General features: G+C 48.9%; 1 protein-coding gene across 3 annotated transcripts in view; it reads right to left on the bottom strand.

Moving 5' to 3' along the window:
• Positions 1 to 20,455, bottom strand: part of CREB3L1 (cAMP responsive element binding protein 3 like 1) — a 44,997-nt gene that overhangs the window by 7,383 nt on the left and 17,159 nt on the right. For 2 of the 3 annotated variants that reach the window (XM_039705578.1, XM_039705580.1), the window contains exons 2-9: positions 13,746 to 13,974; positions 8,634 to 8,794; positions 7,028 to 7,106; positions 5,951 to 6,111; positions 5,178 to 5,327; positions 4,369 to 4,427; positions 2,490 to 2,558; positions 121 to 220 (exon numbers count right to left, since the gene is read on the bottom strand). In XM_039705578.1, the coding sequence (XP_039561512.1) occupies positions 121 to 220; positions 2,490 to 2,558; positions 4,369 to 4,427; positions 5,178 to 5,327; positions 5,951 to 6,111; positions 7,028 to 7,106; positions 8,634 to 8,794; positions 13,746 to 13,974 (1,008 nt within the window). The remainder of the gene's footprint in view (positions 1 to 120; positions 221 to 2,489; positions 2,559 to 4,368; positions 4,428 to 5,177; positions 5,328 to 5,950; positions 6,112 to 7,027; positions 7,107 to 8,633; positions 8,795 to 13,745; positions 13,975 to 20,455) is intronic. The other variant, XM_039705579.1, reaches the window with a different exon arrangement.

Below are 20,455 nucleotides of genomic sequence, written 5' to 3'. Positions count from 1 at the left end.
AGGAAAGAGCAGATGTAACTGACAACAGAGCTGGACAGCAGGGAAGAGGGCAAAGACAGGCAATCAACAAAGCTGTCTGGAGAAGCATGGCCAAAAGGAAGACGGAAATGAAGCTTATACCATTAGACAGGTCCCAGTCTGCGTGGAAGCCATTTTATAAGGTCTGGAGACTTTCCCAGCTACCAGAGCCTGAAGCTTCTGCAACTGCTGGAGCAGAGTCCTGTGATAGGAAACAATGCATATCAAAACTTAGTAAGGAGGTAGAAGCCAGTAAGTGAGCCAAGAATACCACTACCCGCTTCACATTGTACCTTGATTTTCCCTTCTTGTGCAAACAACTATCTCCCCTTTGCTGTATATTGCTTAAGTTCTCTGACCAAACAGGCTTGGTTGGGAAACAACAACAAAAAAGGTGTTATCAGTGGGTCCACCACCACCTTCACTGCACCTACCCACTATTATGAATGACTGTTATTTAGGACTCCTGGGTGCCTGAAAGCCCAGCCAGTCAATTCCCAGAGCAGTGGAGAGCCAGCATACCATGAAAACCAAGCTCTGGCATGGAGGCTGAACTTTGTAGACAGGTCAGACCTTTAGCACAGGCTTGCCTGCTCCCACTTCATTCAGAGACACGTACTCTGAAGCTCGACTTGTGCCCCAAACTGTGGTGGAGAGAGAAATAAGAAACAGTTGTGATCCCCTTGAGCTTCTTCAGTCTTGGCAAATTCTGCAGAGGAATGTAGGCAAAGCCAAATCTTGAGTTCAGCAATTAATTAATTCTCTGACTGCCCTGGTTGGAACACATGCTAAGGTCTCTCTGCCCCATTTAACTGTTCATGGGCATCTGCACACATAATACAAAACAGTGGTAGGTGTTACCAAGAGCTAGTGAACCCTTCACTGAGCTGGTGAAGGAATCTGGGATGAGGGAGATTACAGAGTGCACAGTTCCCAAGAGTTTCATATTATTGAAATGGAGACTATTGCTGACTTTTCCTCTGGGAGCACTGACTGTTTTAAACAAATATGTTTGAGCTTTCATAAAATGCCAGGTCCTGGAACCACGAGATTGCAGGAGAATCCCAGCTTTATCCCTTTCCAAATCCTGTTTTTCTCCCTGTACATGTGGAGGGAGAGAAGCACAGAGTGTCCCACTGGCAGTGCTCAAAATCCAAACCCAATTAGAAAGAACACAATGTATATTTTAAGGGAAAAAATTAAAATCTCTTGGCTTTTAGGCCAGCATCCTGATTTTTCAGGGTGGGTCTCACATTTTTCCAGCATCAGGGCTGCCCACACTCCCAGAGAGACCAGGGGGCAAGCTGTGCCCCGTGCATGAGAGCAGCTGTATCTCTGGCAGACAGGAGACCTCTGGCTCTCACACACCTCAGCCAGACCATGCCTGGCAAGCCCCAGCACCAGTGTCAGGCCTGGAAGTCAAGGCCACTGCACTCGTGTTGTGGATGGGAGGAAGGTGTGCAGTGAAGCCTCTAGGAGCACTCCATGAGCTGTCATGGCAGCTGAGGAGTGAGTGAGGAACTGGCTCTCTGGCTGTGGTTCTCCCCTTCAATGTGAGCTGATAAAAATGGAGCTATAGAGACAAGCATCCCCTGCACTTAGCCTGCCCTTGCTCACACCTGTTGTGCCCAGTAAGAGGGGAAAGAGCTGGGCTCTCCTCTAGCTCCAGCTGCCCACCCCCACTGCAGGGTGGAAGTCTTCATTATTTGCTTCCAAGGAAGCAAATTCCCCTGGTTATTGGTTGGCCAAAGCCACACAAGTGCTCACCAGAGCTTCCCATGAGGAAACCCAGAGCCTTGGGTGTGAGAATTTTGGGGCTGTGAGAGCAAGCTTGCTCCTTTCAGGTGAGCAGTAGCAGCAGATGAGACAGATTCTTTGGGCTTGCTTTGCCCAAAAGAGGCTGAGAAAGGGCTGGAACACCACATGCACAACAAATTGCCCTGGATCTGGTGGGAGTTAGGATCTTTACTTTTATTAGAATAATGGGCTTTCCCTGTATTCACCAAGTCTGTTCAGCTTTCTCAAGAGAAACCTGAAACAGCCACAATATACCAGGGCCTTTTATTTCTCTGAAGAGCCCAAAAGCAGAAACAGTGGGTCTGAGAGGCTGCTGTGAGAGGCCTCAATGCATCTGCCCTGGAGACAGACAGAGCCCTGCAGGGGAATGGAGAAAGCAGCATGGGCCCAAAGGATTGCAGGGAGAAGGACGAAGTGCTATGGGAAACATGCCTTCCCTCCCTCCCCTTGCTGCAGAGTGTCCTGGCGTCCCAACACAAACATTCCAGGCTTGCTAACCAAACCCAGCTGCCTCATTGCTGTCATGGGCTGAAAACCAGCACCTCTCCAAGCAGCACCCGTGCCGGAGCAGGAGGAGCCTGCTTTTCTCTTCTTGTCCCCCCACTCCAGTGCTCCTGACTTCCCTTCCTACCCACCCCACCCTACCCACAGAGGGCCAGTCTAGCTCCTCTTACCTGTTTGCATTTTCTAAGGTCTCCACTTTTTTCCAGAGTTCATTGTTTTCTGTTGTGTATGTCTCTACCCTATGGGAATAAAACCCAGAGCCAGTTAGTCACAAAGGCCAGAGAGATTAAGACAATGCTGTCCTCGCTTCTCATGGGGTATGGAGGCTCAGTGGCTTCATCTGTCACCTGCAGATATGGTCCTGAAATCAAATGTTACTTGGCCCACCTGACTGCAACCAGCTCCAATGGAGAAGGGATGAGAGTGCAGGTGGACAGTTACACGTGACAGTTCCCAGTTCAGGGTCTTCTGAGGCTTGGGAGAGACAGGAGCTCCTGGTTACAGGCAGATCAAGTCAGGACAGACCCAAAGTTATGCAGACATTTCCATCCCTTCCAAACCCCGCTAAGAAGCATGAAAAAGGAGGAGGGGGACAAAGTCAAACCCCTCCCTGAGAACCTGCCCTGGGCTCTGCGCCCTGGCTGTGAAATCCAGGCGGTTCTGTGCAAACGCTGGGCCAGCTCCGACTGCAGGCACTTGAGGGCAGCAGAGAACCTGCAGGCTCCTTCCCACCGCTTCCGACGGGAAAGTGGTTGGGCTGCAGCTGGGACAAGGGAAGGGGAGTGCCTCCAGGTCGGGAGAAAAGCAAGCCAGAGACACAGCCTGATCCTGCTGGAGGTTTGCAGCACAGCCTTTAAACCAGGCGTTCCGTGCAAAAACTGGGCTTCCAGCAAAAGTGTCAAACTGAATGGGGAAGGGCCCAAGTACAGGCTTTGACAAACCACTTTTTAGTAAGCCAAGCTGACCAAAGACATGTTCTATTAAAAAAAAAAATCACTGAATGCTGCTTTTGGTTCACATTTAAACCTGGCATTGTTTGAAAGCCATCTGTCATAGCAATGCTCTAGCGTAACAAACTGCTTAGTACATACAGGCACCACAGCCACATCTGGGGAGGAGGCCCCAGCACCAAACGCCCTGGACCTGCCCTTTGAGCGAGGTCAGCCAGCTCCCCAGCCCTGGCTTGAAGGTCCCCATATGGGACACTAGCTGGAGGTGATGTGCTCTGATGCCTGGACATACCCATGCACACTGAGGCGCCTTGAATCATCTGCTTTAATCGAGCATTTCTGTGCAACTAGAGAAGAGAAATAGCATCAGGGAGAAGAGTTAATTTAAAGTTGGATTTGGGGGTTGTTTTTTTCCATTTGCTGATCTCAGATGGTGTTAGTAACTGGGAAGAAGATGGTAATTATACAGAAACATGAATTTGTGCCTGGATTGCAGCATTCTTCTTTGCCTGGGAATGTGCATTAGGGGTTGCTAGCATAGGAGTTATTTTCCACCCAGTCAGTGTCATGTGACATCACCTTAGGCTTATGCCTGCCATGCATAAAAAAACAAGGTTGCAAGCGGAAAAACAAAGATAATGCAGAGAGTGGAAGTGGGGGAGAGTGAGGAATAACTGCAATGCAAAGTTTTTCTTGCTGTCAAGTATTCGTGTGTCCACCTTCATGGGAAGACGGGGGAAAAAGCCACGATCAGTGCCCTCAGAGAGCTTGCCACTTATGGGACAGACAAAATAGAAGCAACTTCTAGTGGGGAAACCCAAAATCCCACCTTGCTGGCAGCCAAAATGGCCTGTCTTTTGCAGGGGACCAGCCAAATGAAGCAGATGGAAACACAAAATTTCTTGCCCAATCTTTATCCCACAAGAGGATTTCTAGGAGGGAGGAGAGTAGGGGCAGGATCCCAAACCAAACTCCTGGGCAGCCAGCCTTGCAAGGAATTGTATTCTTTGAGCAATTCAGAGAACAAAACACTAGAAAGGCAGCCTGCACATGGTCAGGATTCCTTTTTTCAAAGTAAGACTGAGAAGAAGAAACTTACTTTTTCTCTAGACATTCCACATACTCTTTCTTCTTCCTGCGGCTCTCCTGAGCAGAGATCTGTGAGGGGGGCAGAGGGGAGTCAGTATCATAAACCCCCTGATATTTTTTGTGGGTCATGCATCTTGTCTGTCTCCTGCACATACAGCATCCTAGAGGCAAATGGGGAGTTGCCTTCCAGTCTAGGCCACAATTTGGGGGGATTGATGCTGTAGGTATGCAATCCTCCTTGGTTTGTAGCCTGCAGCCATTTGCTGCATTATGCCCCTCGATGCTGAGAGCATCCTCAGGGTTGCATTCCACTCCACTGACTCACATGTGTATGAGCTGTGGCCACTCTGGCTGATTCTGCCCCAGGCCCCTTCTGAGTCACTGGGTGATTAGTTCAGTCTCACCACTTCTCCCACAGGATGCTTTCTAATCCCAGTCTAAAGTATCACAGCCTCTGCCTGGCGAGTGAACACTGCATCATCGGTCCTGCACCATGCAATGGCTTTGGTTTCCCTGTCCTTGCAACAAGGCCTGACTTGACCAGTTTGTCTGAACTGTGGACCCTATTCCACACCACACACTCCCAGGAGCTGGGTTGGAAGCCACACTTCCCAGGTATGGCTGTATGCAAAGCATGCAAGCAGAGATGTCCTTGGCAGCATTTTTGTAGGTTGGGAGGCTTGTGGTAGTGTACCAAAAGCACAATCCCACCTTTTCTGAGCTGCAGAGGCACTGAGGAAGTGAGGGTAACTATAGCACTGGTCAACTGAAGATGCTCTGGAATCATGGGAACTGAATGATTACATTTTTTGTAGTCACCTTGTTCTTGATTTTCCTCCTGACCCTCTTCAGTGCTTTCTCCTCTGCTTTGGTGAGGGGCAGCTTGGTAGGAATGGGGTAACCCTCTGCAATCAAGGTGCGCTTCTCCTCTTCAGTCAAGAGCAGTGGGCCAGAGGTTCCTTGTAACTTCTGAAACACACAGAGAGCATTCATCAGTGTCAGCAAGGAGTTCTACCCCAGTGATCGTCCTTAAAGCCTTGCAGGGCAGCCAGAGGCTGTACACATCAGAACACAATGCACTGCTGCCCACTGACACCAAACAAGTGCAGGGCAGTGCTCTTTCCTACTCTCAACCTGATTCTGGGGCACAGCTCAGCAACTCCTTTCCTCTTTTACTTGGGAGGGCATCTGTTCCTTCAAAGTGAGTCTGGCTACACACTTGCACTGCAGGACCCTGCCGACAAACTTCTGGGCAACAGTTAAAATGGTCTGGTTATGGGAATTTTCAGTAATTCCTCTCTCTCATTAGCCTTCTCAGAAAGTCTTCTTAGTGCATAGGCCACTTCCCAAAGTATGGATGAAAGACAGACAGCACCTGCTAAAACAAGGTAGCTGTTGGTAGATATGCAAGATTCATTGTGCCTCTTCTCACTCCTGTGAGCATTTATCCTTGTGCTAAGACACATTGCCTTGACAGAGCATTTCAGCCTGAAGGCCTTAGCAAGGGCAGGAACCTCCACATAGCCCTGGAAATCCTACAAACCCCTCTGAGCAGCAAGGAGCCCTGTGTCCCAGCCCTGTTGCCTCCTTACATGTGGTGCTGTGAGGAGAGGTGAGGAGGAGATGGCAGTAGAAGAGCGAGCAGCAGGCCGGGCTGGGCTGGAGGGAGGCAGGGACCGAGGGCTCTGAGATCCATCACTGTCACTGCCATGGCTGCTGGGTGGAGTTGGAGGCATCTGCACCAGGTCATCTACTGAGGAATAAGGAGATCAAGTCAATGGCTCTCATGTCAGCCTGTTGGTACAGGCATAGGGTTATGCCCCCTGCCATAACACAGGGCTGAAAGGAGAGGATGATGAATTTCACAAGATGAGGTGAGTCTGAGAAAAAGGCTTGACTGAGCCTTTCAGACAGAGGTTAGACTGACCTCAAATGTGCTAAACTGGGAACTGCAGAGGAGCTGGCAGGGCTTTGCCAAGGAACTGAAGGTATTTACAAAGCAATAAGGTGCTCCACTGTCAACCAAAATGAAGTAAAAAGCCTGTGATGTTTTGCTCCATAGCCTGTTCACAAGTACAGGAAACTCTGTGAGAGCAAAGCTCTTCCAAAAGTGCTGCAGGGCTCACACACTTGCCAGCACACTTGATCCAACAGGGCTCCGGTCACTCAGTTGGTTTCCAAGCACTTGAAAACTGTCCCCACTTTGTACTGGAGAGCCCTAGGGGCCTTAATGGAGGTGGGAATATGCCTAAGGAATGTCTCTCTGCGGCAGTGGGAGTTCCCATAGTGCTTTCATTTGTGCATCGGCAGATTTTCAGATGCTTGGGTTTCTTTCAAATTAAACTGGATCCTGAATTTCCTGACTTTCAGATGGTTATTTTTGGATAGCTCTACAGTCTCTCTGAGGATTTTAAAGGCACTCTTGCATATTTCCAACTCTGAAGTAGCCTGTTTTGCCTGGGAGTCCCTGTCTGAACAATTTTGTTTGTGGCTCCTGATGCAGACACTGATCTGAGTTAGAACAGTGCAGTGCCCACTCCTCTGTTCTTCTCTGCCCCAGTGCTACCTCATATGCACAGCTCTGCTTTTAGGTGTTTTGTCTTTCCACCCTGTATAATAACAATCTACAGCTGAGTACTATAGTTGACCAGGGAATTCTATCTCCTTACCTGTAGGTACATTTAGAAACTGGTTCACCTCTTTGGGTTCAGCTTTGATCACAGGTGCTGGAGTCATTTCTATAGGAACCTGTGGAAGAGAAGCAGAAAAAGCTCTTGGCCACTGCCATGTCCCCTGCCCAGAAGGCTCCCACCAGTTCTGTCCATAGCCACTGGTCCCCTGCTGCCTGTCCTACCCCATCTCACAGCTCTGCCCCAAAGGAGCCTCTCACCATGGAGGAAACCAAGAGTTCAAACATAAGCCCCTGAAGTCTCAATCGCTGGGCACACAGAGTGCAAACACATTTACAGAGGAAGTGGCACTGGAAGATGGATGTGCTGCCAAGCAATGCACCGAGCAGAGTATCTCCAAAAGGGAGATGACTTTTATTCTTGGCAACTCTTCCTTTGACAGACCCAGACAGTGTAATTTAAACCAACCCCTGCATTACCATGGGAAGTCCTTCTTTGATCTGCCTTCATTATAAATGGGAGTATAGAGGTTTTACAGAAACAGAACAACCGTGCTGTCCTGTTCATGTGACTTTCACCAGGGCCACTGGGCAACTGTTTCCAATTGAAAGGGACTGAGAGCTGAATAAAGAGTAGATTTACTCCCATCTGTGTTATGCTGCCCCTCAGCCTCCTGGCTTGCCAGCCCCCAGCCCACCATAGAGTGGAGTTTTTACACTAAACAGACACATTGCAAACTCCTCCAGACTGTAAACACAGCTGAGAGAGCACCATGGTATGGCTGCTGAGCATACACAGCAGAGATTGGAGGGCACAGCAAGTTCAAGCTGTGTAAATAATAGAGGAAGTTTGTGCACAGTTTTGGCTGGAAGAACCCATTTGTTTTGGATGGTTGTTTAAATGGGAAGATGTTCAACATGAGTGAAAAAAGGAAGTGAACCCCAGAGATGCTCTACTGTTATCTACTGAGCTGCTACAAGATAGGCAAGGTCTGTGTGAGACTGGTCAGACCTTCTCATCCAACACAGCTGGACTCAAGGCCAGCTGAACTAAGGCCTCAACTTACACCCACATACCAGTGGCATAAGTGAACCTCCTTCAGACAAACAGACTTCTTAAGAACCTAGATATAATAAATCCTGCTGCTTCATAGGAAAAAGCGAGGAGGACCTGGAGTGGCACCAACATTTCCAGTGAGCAGCTATGAAGAGTGAGAGGCCATGTGACAAATTCAAAGCCATGAAAAAGACAGTGGTAGAGCAGGAGTCTATATGGAGGAATAGTGAGGTCACTGGCATCACATTAATTGACACTGTTCTTTGAAAAATAAAAATAAGCCAAGAGTGGCTGCAGAAATACTGGCATATTGGAGGGGACAGATCTCTAGTAGGTGCAAGCTTAAAGCTTTTGGCTTTTGTGCCAAGGAAACATGCTTATATTTAACCAAGATTGTAAAGCCTTCTGTGCTGCCATTTCAAGAGAAGAATGACAAATAATACAGTATTTGGGCTTTCTAACACCTTCTCCTGTCTGTTCAGTAGCTAAATCACCTTGCAGGACCCTGTGGTCTCGTGTCTGCATCTGCACCACCAGGGGTGCTGCTGTGTGAGAGCCCAGGTTCCCGACAGATCTTAAATGGGCTCACCTCCTCGGGGAGTGGCAGTCTCTGCAGAGGGTTGAGGTTCAGCACTGGTATGGAGCTGGCAGGTAGCTGGGACTCAGGCAGGTCTAGAGGCAGGTTCTGTTCCTGTTTCACCATGATGGAGCAGAGTTTGGGCCCCAGTGACCACACTCCATTCTCCAGCTCTGAAACATGCACAACATGAGAATCAAACTCCAGCAAGAAGAGGGTAAGGAGAAAAGAAGCCATGCAGACAGCTTCCTCTGACTGAGGAGGCTGCCTTTCCAAGTTTAGCACTGTCACCACACAAGCATGTGCAGGCCCACAACACTACAAAAGGGAATGAACCCCCGGTGTGTGCTCCCCAGTGTGTGGGGAGCAGACACGACAGAGATAAAGGAATTGTGTCTCTGCTGGCCTCTGACTGCACAGCCCAGGATCTGGAGGACAGTTGCAGGGTTTCTTCCCCCAGTAATGTCTAGGTCTCATCCTCTGGAGCTTATTTATATTTAGGGCTCAGTGAGAGGAAGAGGCTGGGCTGTCGCTCCTTAGGCAGCATGGCCAGCACCACAGAGCTGCCAGGTGATTTACCAAGAATAGCACCACCTCTGTTCTGGAGAGCTGGTGAGAGAGCAAGCAGGATGACAGTGAAAGGCTGACAGTGCTGCTTTGGCCGCCTGATGATGTTGTGCCAACTACCAGGGCTTTGCTGCAGGACAGAAGAGGAGGAAGGTCCATTTCTGTGGAAGGAAGCCCACTGCAGCACCTGCTTGTGAGGCTGCTTCTACAGCTGCTCCCCTCAGTCTCACCTCTGAGACTCTTCTCTCCCCTGGGCTGCTCAGGGGGCTGCTGTCCACAGCTGTACCCTGCTGCCATTGATGGCAGGGACAAGAAGCACCAGTGAGGGAAAGGGGGTGTCTGAAGAGAACTGAATGGAGCCCTGGGGGCATGCTCCCCTTGCCTCCTGTCTGCTCTGTCCCATGCACATCTGTGGTGAGAGCCTGGCTTGCCACTGGAAGTAGAGATCCCAGATAAACAGCAGATCAGATGGGAAAAGGACTGCTAGGCAGGAGAGCTGCCTAGATTCTGCTCTAAAGTTTTGGTCTTTGCCCTCCAAATACTTCAGCCTGCCAAAAGGCTACTCCTGGCCTGCAGCCTTGCACCCTCCTTCCTCATCCCCATCCATTCCCTTTCCCTTTTTATCTGACAAGCAAAAATACATTTGGCTTGATATAGGACCAACTGTTGCTAAGTGAGAACCAGAGAGAGTTGCAGGTGCCTCTACAAGGCCACAGTCTGACTCACTCTCTAACCTCTCTGCACTGCTCTCTGCATGCAGCACTTTCAGTCAGGCCCAGGGATGTTGCCTAGCTGTCTGCTGCCCAGAGCAGACAGCTCTGTTTTCTCTAAAAACAATAAAAACAAGTAATCATACCTGTCAACATTTTTTACAAGCATATACTCCATTAAGTATAAATATATATAAAGTATAATTTATTAAGTAAAAAAAAATTGAGTTTTCTCTAAAACTCAATTTTGCTTATAATAATTTGTGACTTGGATAATGAATAGAACAAACACTTCTTTGTTTATTCTAAAGATTAATCTGCAGATTTAATTTCTGCAGTGCAGGCCTCAGTCTAGAAGATGTCCTGGCAAGAGGAGAGGGATGAAGGTCTTTCTGTGCTCCAGAAAAGCCAGCACGAAGAAGAGTACAAACAAGCAGCTGTTCATGTGGAAGCTGCCATCTGATCTAACTTAAAGGTACGTTAACACTGTCTTTGCCCTGCTCAGCCTCTGTTTTCAGGAGAGGCCAGGGCACAATCCTACCTCTGAGCTTTGCTTGGCACAGCAGTGTTAAAGCCCAGACAAGAATTATATATGATAACACAGTGTTGGCCTTGCCAATGGAATATGTTGTCGTCCTGTCTTTGGTCTAGCACCTCTTATTTCTGCCTAGACAGGTCTCTCTAGCAGATGCTCATTCCTTCCAGCTGCCTCTGTGACTGGACGTTGTCAAGCACACAGATCCTGAGGCTGCTGCGTGTGTCTCAGCTGTGTGTGCTGCTCTCAGTGCTGCTGGATTGCTCTCTAGAGCTTCCCACAATGCAGCAGGGCTAATGTCATCAGGCAGCATCTCAGGCAGAGGTGCACTGTACAGCTGAGACAACACAGAGCTTACTGAGTAGACACAGAGAGGATTGTGTTTTCTCTGTCCTGCTAAGGACACTGAACCCACAGCTAGTAGTGAAGTCCTAGTTACCCTGGTATGCAGACAAACCCCTTCTGATGGAAGGAGGCAAAGTGTCACACAGCTACAAGTGTTTGTATCCAGAAAATTTGGACTGACTTCTGCTTTTCACAGAAATGAGTGACCTTGAGAGATCTTTCAGTCTATCTCACTGCTCTAGGCAAGTTCAAGTAAATCTGTGTCAGTCCTGATAGATGATTCACTTGAACCTACCCCTTTGAAAAGTGCTAAAGAGTTCACAGCTTCCCCCATTTAAACTTTTCTCTGGTTTTGCTATGCCCATCGTGGGAACATTTTGCCTACTGACTACTCTGAAGTTCCTTACTGTCTTTTGAAGCCTTTTCCTCCTCATCCTTTCTGTTGCAAAGATCTGCATTTCTCTTTTTCTCAGATGTGTGGGGTATTCTCTTTCTGTGAGGGCTGCTGCTGAAGCAAGTTACCAGACAAGGGAGAGCAGACCACCAAGGGCTCTCCCTGATCAGACTTGACTCAGTGAGGGAGCAGCCCCCAGTGCTGTCAGTCCAGACAGGCCAAGGAGCAGACACCCAAATAAGTATGTGCCGTCCTCCCATTTCCTGTCTACATTCTGACCCTGCTCTCTTTCCCACCCTCGGAGATTCTTCTGGGGAATGACTGGGTTACAGAACCAGAGACAAATAAGGCATCAGAGGGTCAATGAGGGACTTGAGGAGTAGGCATCTCTTGTGGACGTGTCTAGGTTCTGCTGCCTAAGAGGATGTTTCAGAGGTAACACTGTATCACTGCAGATTTCACTGTATGTTGGTGGATGAAGCATGCCATGACACTCATCCTCTGCTTTAGACATTCTGTAGATACTCTGTATGTATTGGGAAGAAATACGGCTGAGAGACATCTGTATGTGCCCAGGGCTGAGGAGGTGAGGCAAAGAGCAGTGACAAAGCAGGACCTGTACAGGAGGGCAGGCACTAACCAGAGGCTGGTCCAGTGCTCGCTGTTCTTCACAACCCTGGCTCTCCCTGCTCCTGGCACAAATCACACCCTGAGGAACTCCGGCCTGGTACCGAGGAATGAAGCAGCCAGTCCGTATGCACAAGCCATCTGGAAAGCAGACTCCACTGATAAGCAGGGTCACAATGCACCCAGTGGCTTGCCCTAGCTGACCTGTGTTAGTGGGAACCATGTGGGAAGGGGCAGGATTTGGAAGAGTTTTGGAGATCTGCAGAAAAGCTGGGAGAAAGCTGATAAAAAGCAAGACTCAGCCAGCTCAAAGCCTAGACAGAACAGGGGCATTCCTGGGGAGCTCTGCAGACTGAGCAGAGCTTGCTTAATGTTAAAGAAAAAACATTTCTGGGTAATTAATTGGAACTGAATGTCTAAAAGGACTGAGAGTGGATGGAGCTGTGCCAAAAGGACTGAACAGTGTTGCAAATACTGGACCTGACTCAGGGTTTCACTAGAATATGACTCACATGCAATTAAGAGCCAAAAAAGCCCTGAAAAGATGAGCTGAATTATCTAGCTGCAGGACTGGGTGCATGGATACTCCTGTACCTGCCATTGTAATGCTAGGCCTTACTCCCTTATGAAACTGACCTGCACTCTCAGAGAGCAAGTGCCAGGCCCATCTCAAACTCTCCTGGGTTATGCACTGTACACCCTGTGCTGGCCTCTGCCCAAGGATCAGTGTCACACTCCATTCAAGAGAGTCATGGTCTTGCTTTTGAGACATAACAGCTGAAGGAAGGGCATGTACAGACAGTGGAGAAGGAGAAGTGGTGCTAAGTGTCTCAGAGAGGAGTCCTTGAGATAGCTTCATGCTGGCAGTCTTCATTTACTGCTTTCTACAAATGCATTCTTTTGGCTTCTCCCATTCTCAAGTCTTATCTCCTCCTATTCTTTTTCAGGGGCAAAAGAAAGTTGTGTTTATTTGTTCACACTGGTTTGGGGGTTTTTCGTTAGTTGCCCCCTCCAAGACTGTACTGGGGTTAAAACTAAGGAAAAAGAAATGCAAATTGAAAGCTTTTTTTGGTACCAAGGCAGAGTTGCTTGGCCTGCCATAAACCTCTCTCTCAGCATCTCTCCGAGATGCCCCTAAGGAATGTGGCAGATGGCTGTGCCTTTTCAAGGACCAGAGAGGTAGCAGAGGCCAGCCTTCTCTCCTTCTGCCTTGGCATTTGTACCAGAAAGCTGGGATCATTCCTAGTCATGAGAGGAAGCCTCTGTCCCAGGTCTCACTGCTGCTCAAAGGAATAGCTGTCTTATGTGTATACTGAGCTTCTGCCACTGCTTTTTCAGGCAGCCTGGTGTCCATCAGCTGTTAGGACACCCACACAATCCCACAAATTACAGGACTCTCTGCAAGGACAGCTCTAAAAATACCCAGCCATCATAAATTATCCTGAAATGAATTGTTTTAAAAATAAGTTTTGAAATGACTGCTCCCCTCTGTCTCCTGCTAAAAGATTTGCTGGTAAAGAAGCCACTTTGCTTTCCACATGTACCAGCACTGGTTGCAGCCAGAGACTCATGCTTCCTATGTGCAAGCCAAAACCCTGCTGCCTTATGCCAAAACGGAGCTGGATCTAGGGCATCCACACCCAAGTTTGCAGGGTTCTAAAAAGACATTGCCTACTGCTCGCCAGAAGCTGGCAGCACACTAAGCCACAGCCAATTACCATCCTCGTAAATAACAGTAAGCCCGGCAAAGGAGTAATGTGACTATCACAGCACAAATAGAAGGGAAAAATGTGGGCTGTATTTGACAACAGCAAATCAAATTCTTCCCCGGACTGGAGATGTGCAAGTCCAAGGAACAGCCAGTTTGTCCTTATATATGAAAGCCAGACAGAGCCTCTGCTAACAGAGGTGCCCAAAGCGGTGCAGCGTGCACATCTCATGCTCACCGTTAGCATTATCTTCAGTCTTGACAGGCACAAGGGGGCTCTGGGGAGCAGAGTCTCCACTGAGGGAATAGCTGTGCTCTGCCTGGATGCCTGGAGTGGGTGGGTCCAGGTCCATGTCCAGCAGAGGGTTCTTCTCAGCCAGTACTGGATCATCGAAGAAACTGCTGAAGAGGTCATTGGAGAAATCCTCCATGTTTTCTGAGAAATGATCCAGGTTTTCTGAGAAATGCTGAGGAAACACAAAGGGAGAAAGAGCATTAGTGTAATCTCCAAGAGGGATATGAGAGCCTTCCTCTGCACTGAGAGTCAAACCTCAGCACTGGACCTTTTTGCATGGCAAAAACCAGTTTCTATTCCTCGCCTGCATCAGTCTGACAAAAACACTTCGAATTAAGATAGAAAGGGATGTGGTGCTGTACATCACTGCATGTTTATCTATGCCACAAACATGCATGAAACTTTTCTACATTATCTTATCTCCCCCTTCCTTTGTGAATATCTAACTGTGTCTTCTAAATATCATCTCACTGTGACAACAAAACAAGGAAGGAGATTCCTGTGATGATAAAATGTAAATGTGTCACAAAGTCATGGTCTTCAGTACCTGTCCTTAGTGACAGACAATTTTTCATGTTCTCTGCCAGCAGCAATAGGCACATTGATGCCCCAGAGAACATCAACCCAGCTGCTGATTTCTGTCAGAGAAAAAAGATCAGTTGGATCAACATAACAGGAAGGCCCCCTGTTGTATTTAATTTCCTCTGGGATTTAACAGCCCCTCTGTGGACCATATGAGGCTGTACTTCAGCCAGATAATGCCTGTGAAATTCAGCTCCCCGATGAAGTTTAAACACTGCAGATGGGCTGTTAACAACAAACAATCATTCCACTAATCATTCCAGTAACAGTCAGTAAATCTGGCCAGTGCTGCTGCAGAGCTGAGCTCCTGATGCTACAGGGAACCTTCTTCCTTTGAGGCATATCCTCCTATTCAGAAGTCAAATCACTAACTTTTCCATTTGCTACAACAAAGCATTGGTTGGGCAGGGAGAAAAATGATGGCTGCCAAACACCAGCTGAAAAATTATCCCATTTGTTGGCAGATTGAGGCTTCTGGCTCAGGGAGAGGAAAGAAAAGACATAGATTCAAGTGACTATATTACACAGACAGAACTGTGTAACTTAAATGAACTGGAGAGAGCTCAGAAGAGTCAGACTGGGTCTGTCCCCCCTACCCCCTGCCTGGAAAAGCATCTTGGTGGGCAGAAAGGCATTGAAAGCAGTATACTGAAATACCAAGAGCAACAGGGTATGAATGAGAGTGGGAGAGATCACGTAGGTCCTGGAGTGGAGACATGAATGCCAATGAATTCCAGGGTGAGAGCTCAGCTCAGGAGGGAGCCTGGCTTCTAGAGAAGCATGGGGTGTGTGCAGTCCTTTCTTTCCCCAGTAACTGAGGCAGGAGGTGGCCCGAGGACCCCGGATGCCGGAGTCTGTAGGTTCCTGCTCCTACTGGAAGGTATATTTATTTTACCTGAGCGCAGTACCACTCTGTCAACATTCCACTGGCTGTCAGAGCTTTGGGGTGAGGCTGGGGAGGGAAGTAGGCTCTAGATGAACAGACCCACACTTTCCACCACGTGGGGGAGGGAGACGGTCAGCAACAGCAATCTCCAACATATCAGTGCCTTTCATCCTCCAACATCATCCTTCAAGGCTTCCCTGGAGACCAGACACTGCATGTGCAAGTAGGGTGGAGAAGGCACAATCATGCTAAATCCTGGTGTTGAGGCCCTCTCTGCGGTGTCAGGACTAAAGTTTTCTCCACTAGTTCCACAGCAGAAGCAGAGTTGGCGGGGTAGTTTGGTAAAATCCACCGCCATTTCCAAGTTGCCTAGGAGCACTTTTGCACTTGAATCAAGTAACAGAAAACACCTACCATCTGTGGGGAGTGTAACTTCAGAGGGAGCTGAGTCAGCAGATGGAACTGGGTTAGATAGTTATCTAAAAAGCACTGGAAAACCAGGTTTTGACCTATCCTACAGCATAGAAGGATAAAGAGTTTGGAGTCCTGAGCATTAACCCCAGAGAGCGTCTGCTCATGTAACAGCTGTTCTTTGTCTTGTGTTCTCTAAACAACACAAGCAAACACAGGATGTGAACATGATAGCCTTATGGTAAGGGCGAGAGCCACAGAAAAGCAAAGGGATTCAGAGTGCTGGCTGCTAATGCACCACGACACAGCAGAGCCGGGCTCAAATCATATTTCATGTTGTGACCATGAAAACTAGAACCACTGTGTAGCCATGGAAGAGAAGTGGAGCTGGATGGACAGCTGTGACACTGCCACGTGCTTCCAATTTTTTTCACAACTGTGCATTAACAAAGGCAGAGGTGGGATTGAAGAGTCAAGAAAATGCATCCGTGCAGTAGTTACACAGATTATCTTTTAGCAGCATCCCACCCACATTTAGAACAATGATCCCTTGGTCAGTCAACAATCTCTCTATTGTTGGACAAACCTACCTAGAGGGAAGAGGCGGAGATGTGTCTCTGGCTTTATTCCGAAACTAAAAAACATCACTCCAGCAGCTGCTGAGGGGTGAGAGATGAGTAATGAGTGCAAGGTACTGAGTATGAGAGGCTTAACACAGGCACCAACAGTGGCAGGAGTAATTTCAGGTTTCTCATTATTTTAGACACCACTCAGCAGACTTGCTGCTGGAAGACCTCGCTGTTTGGAAATGAGGACGAAGGCAACACTGTTCTCCCAGAGGTGCAGGAGTTCAGGTCCCCAAGAGACCATTCTCTCCAAGAGACAGAGGCCTATTGCACAGTACAGGAAAAACATAGGTGAAGAGCAGAGAATGAAACTTGGGAATGCAGAAATGTTGTGGGATCTACCCCTCTCTGGGCTTCTGGGTCTTATCCTCCTAAATACTGGCCAAGCCTTCTCATCAAAGCAGCCTGTTTCAGCTCTCACCACTCACACATATATCAGTCCAACATCTCCAAACACAGACAATGGAGAGAAGGGAGCTAGCCCATGAGATTGGCCATAACTATAGTAATTATCAAAGGGGGCACCAAGGATCCAACACCCTCAAGGAGGAAGAGCACCTAGAGCTGACACAAAGCTGGCAATTGTTGTTTTACTCAAAGAAGGTGGCAAGAGGCAGAGGAAAGCAGCAGAAGGAAGAGTAAAGCAAACAAAAGTAATAACAAGGGTTTGTACCTGTCTATACCCATAATGGAAATTATGGGACCAGCAAGAAGCTGTCACCACTTCCCAGGAAGACTACTGGGGCTCTTGGGTTGACTGTTCTCTCTCGAAGTCAAGAGGTACTGTTAATTTTAGACTTCTAATTTGTATAAGACAGCTGTGCATGCAACCATATGGTAAGAAGAAAGAGTGTCCTCTTGTCAAGATCCAACTGTGATGGACACAGTGAGGAGCAACCCAGTTTATTTTGGCTAGATGCCATCAAAACCACTACTAATTAGCTTAGATTGAGTCTGTTAACACAGAATATACAAATTTTGTCCCACCCAGCCTAATTTTGTGAGCTGCACTTATCTGGCCAAACTCAGAAAGCTGCAGCTATACTTCTCCTTTGCATATGTGAGAGAGGGTTCCGGGAACTAGGATATGGTGACTCAGGGCTGTGTACATCACAGCAGCACATGGCAGGGTCAGTGCTCCAAGCTCCTGAGCAATGAAGAGAAGCAGGTTTATCACCTGAACAAATGGATAGCAGCTTTATCCTTGCTGGAATGGAAGGTGCTGGGTGGTCACTAGCCCTCCATTCCCACCCAGGCTGGGGCCAGCACAGCTAGAGGTGTTCATGTGCTCCCACAAAATGACATTACTAGGCTGGGCTTTGGCGAGACTTTTGCCAACACAATGGCAACAAAGGTCTCAGCAGACCAGGGAAGGTCCAAGAAAGAGTCTGTGGAACTTGGGTGTGAATGAAGGTGGGATGGACAGAGATTCACTAGCACAGCAGTCTCATCCTCTCACAGCTTCTTGAAGACCAAAACTCCTTGAGAGTGCCTTCCAACCAGGCTGAGATCAGCCAGCTCCTGCTCCTCAGAAGAATGGCCAAGAGTTTCTAATTGTGACAATGAAGGGCTCAGCAACCGTGTTGAGATTCTCCTTTAAGGTATTTCAAGTAGCTTTCACGCAGATGGGTTTGGCTTTAGTGAGGGGGACCAGTTAACTGGGAAACTTGACCCTTACCATCCCGGCCTAGAGGGAGTGGGTGTGCAGTGTACTGAGGGAAAACAGTTTCCAGATGGGATACAAAGCTCACAGCACAGTCTCATTTTGCATTATTCGCTCCTGTTATCTTCCCCTCCCTTTCACACTCTCCTTCCTTCTTCTTCTAAGTATGCTCCAAAGCCAAGAAATAGCACGAGATGCGTTTCCAAAGCTGTATTACCAGTGAGCGGTCAGGGAGGGGGCAGCCAAGGGACAGAAATGCAATGGCGAGGATGTGCTGAATTTCCTGATCCAAGCCTGATTTCTGGCTGCCCGTCCCCCTCAAACTCTAGGAGGACAGGGAGGCAGCGCCCAAAGAGGATGAGCCAGTGTGTACAGGTATGGGGAGGCAACAACCATTGCATCTCCAGGCCCTACAGAGAGCCTTTACCTGGTGCCACAGTAGAATCTGCTCAGGCTGAGGCCACCTCAGCCATGGGGAGAGAGTGAGAATCTGTCAGCTCCTGGCTTCTGCTCCCTCCCACTCCTGGTGATCGACATAGGCACTGACTCTTCCAAACATATTTCCACCACATGTTTTCATCCTGACCTCATGCTTAGGGTTGTCTAAATAGCACACTGTATGTGCGTGCGTGCACTTCTCATTCAAACACCCTTTCCTGTTGTACAACAGTTATCTTGGGAGCTAATGCAAGGCATCCAGACATCCAAATGCAAGCTCTACATATACCCCCACCCAGAGCTGGTGTTAGGACTCTGGAGGCCTCAAGGAGAGACTGAGGCACAAAGCCTTCTCCCCTGCCCGGCTGCACATGGGATGCCTGAAGGTAGCACTCTTGTAGCCCAGTGGCACCATGCATGGCTGAGGAGGTGATGACTTTCTCTCCCTGGATCCACTTCTCTGGAGTCATCCTGGCTCCATCTGTCCCTCCTTTTCCCTTTCATGCTTCCATTCTTTGACTGTGACTTTCCCCTTCCCACCTCCAGCTGAGTTGTTTGGACACAGTCTTCCTCCAGGATCAGCCTGGTTCTCACAGCCTCTCTCATCCCACCACAACGGTCTCGCTCCAAAGAGAAAGCAGCAAGGGCTAAATCCAGCTGGGCGGCAGCCCAGGCCCAGGAGACGAAAGGCCTTTGCAGGTTGGAGGTTCTGCTCGTGCTGGCAAGCAGCGAAGATGGGGAGGGGATTCTTCTGAGTTTTCTCTTTTCTTTTGAAAATTTTTTCCTCTTTGCTTGCCAAGATAAATCTCCTGTCCCAGCTGTGACATCTGCATTTCCCTTCTCTGCTTTCACTAAGGAATGAAGCCCCCTGCACTCCAGCTGCACAGCCGAGGTTTTCTTTACATTCCAGGAAAGAAGAGCCCATACACTCCAGACAGTCCTTCTGCTCTCTTTAAAATGCAGAGAATTTTAGACCTTATGAAAGTGAAGTTCTCAACTGTGTTAATAAGAATCAGGCAGGATGGACAGATGCTGTGCATGCTTCACCACACAGCCAGACAGTGTATGTGCACCCCAAGGGGCACAAGTGATCATCCAACCACCCCTTGGCTGCCATCCCTCTGCTGCTCCTCTCTCCTGAACCCATAGTGCTCTTGTACCTCACATATCACAGATCCCTGGTCTACCCAGGCCCCTGGTGTGCCTGAACAGCTTGCCACTGACCTGCTACCCCCTTGCTTTTGCTGCCTCTCTGTGTGGCACGGCCAAAGCACCAAAGGCCAAACTGCCTGTGAACGCCACTGTTGTTCCCCTCCAGCAGCAGGACAGCATCCTGAGCAGCAGCACCCCGTCTTTCCCAGGCACTGCATCAATGCCCAAGCCACCTGTGACTACTGTCAGCATCACAACCTTGGCATGTGTGGTGGACCAAGCACTCCAGACACCCCAGGGTGGCAGGGTTTGAACCTGATCTGGAACTAGACCCAAGATTTGCTGTTGTCTGTAAAATCATAGAATCCCAGAACCACTTAGGTGGGAAAAGACCTCTGAGATCACCGAGTCTAAGCTGTGACCAAACACCATGTCAACTGGAACACAGCAACAAATGCCACAGCCAGTCCTTCCTTAAACACCTCCAGGGATGGTGACTCCACTACCTCTCTGGGCAGCCCATCCCAATGTCCAATCACCCTTTTTCTGAATAAATTCTTGCGAATGTTCAACCTAAACCTGCAGTTTAAGACATCCTCTCATCCTGTCTCTAGTTGCCTGGGAGAAGAGGCAGATCCCCACCTGGCCACAACCTCCTTCCAGCTACTTGTAGAGAGTGATAAGGTCTCCCCTGAGCCTGCTCTCGTCCCTGCAAGGCGCAGGCACAACTCGCTGTGGAAACCTTCTTCCACCGCACATCCGTGCCAAGGGCCTGGATTTACAATTTCCAGCGCTAGGCGCCACAGGACCTAGGAGGGACCGTCGGCGGCTCACGGCACGGCCGGGGGAGGGCGGCGGCGGGCGCGGCGCCCAGCCCGGGCGCAGCGGCGGCGGC

The sequence above is a fragment of the Passer montanus genome, unplaced genomic scaffold (genome assembly GCF_014805655.1).
Source record: "Passer montanus isolate IOZ18808 unplaced genomic scaffold, ASM1480565v1 scaffold18, whole genome shotgun sequence".
Taxonomy (NCBI): Eukaryota; Metazoa; Chordata; class Aves; order Passeriformes; family Passeridae; genus Passer; species Passer montanus.
Note: the sequence above shows the minus strand (reverse complement) of the source record. Positions and strands in the feature narration are given on the sequence as shown.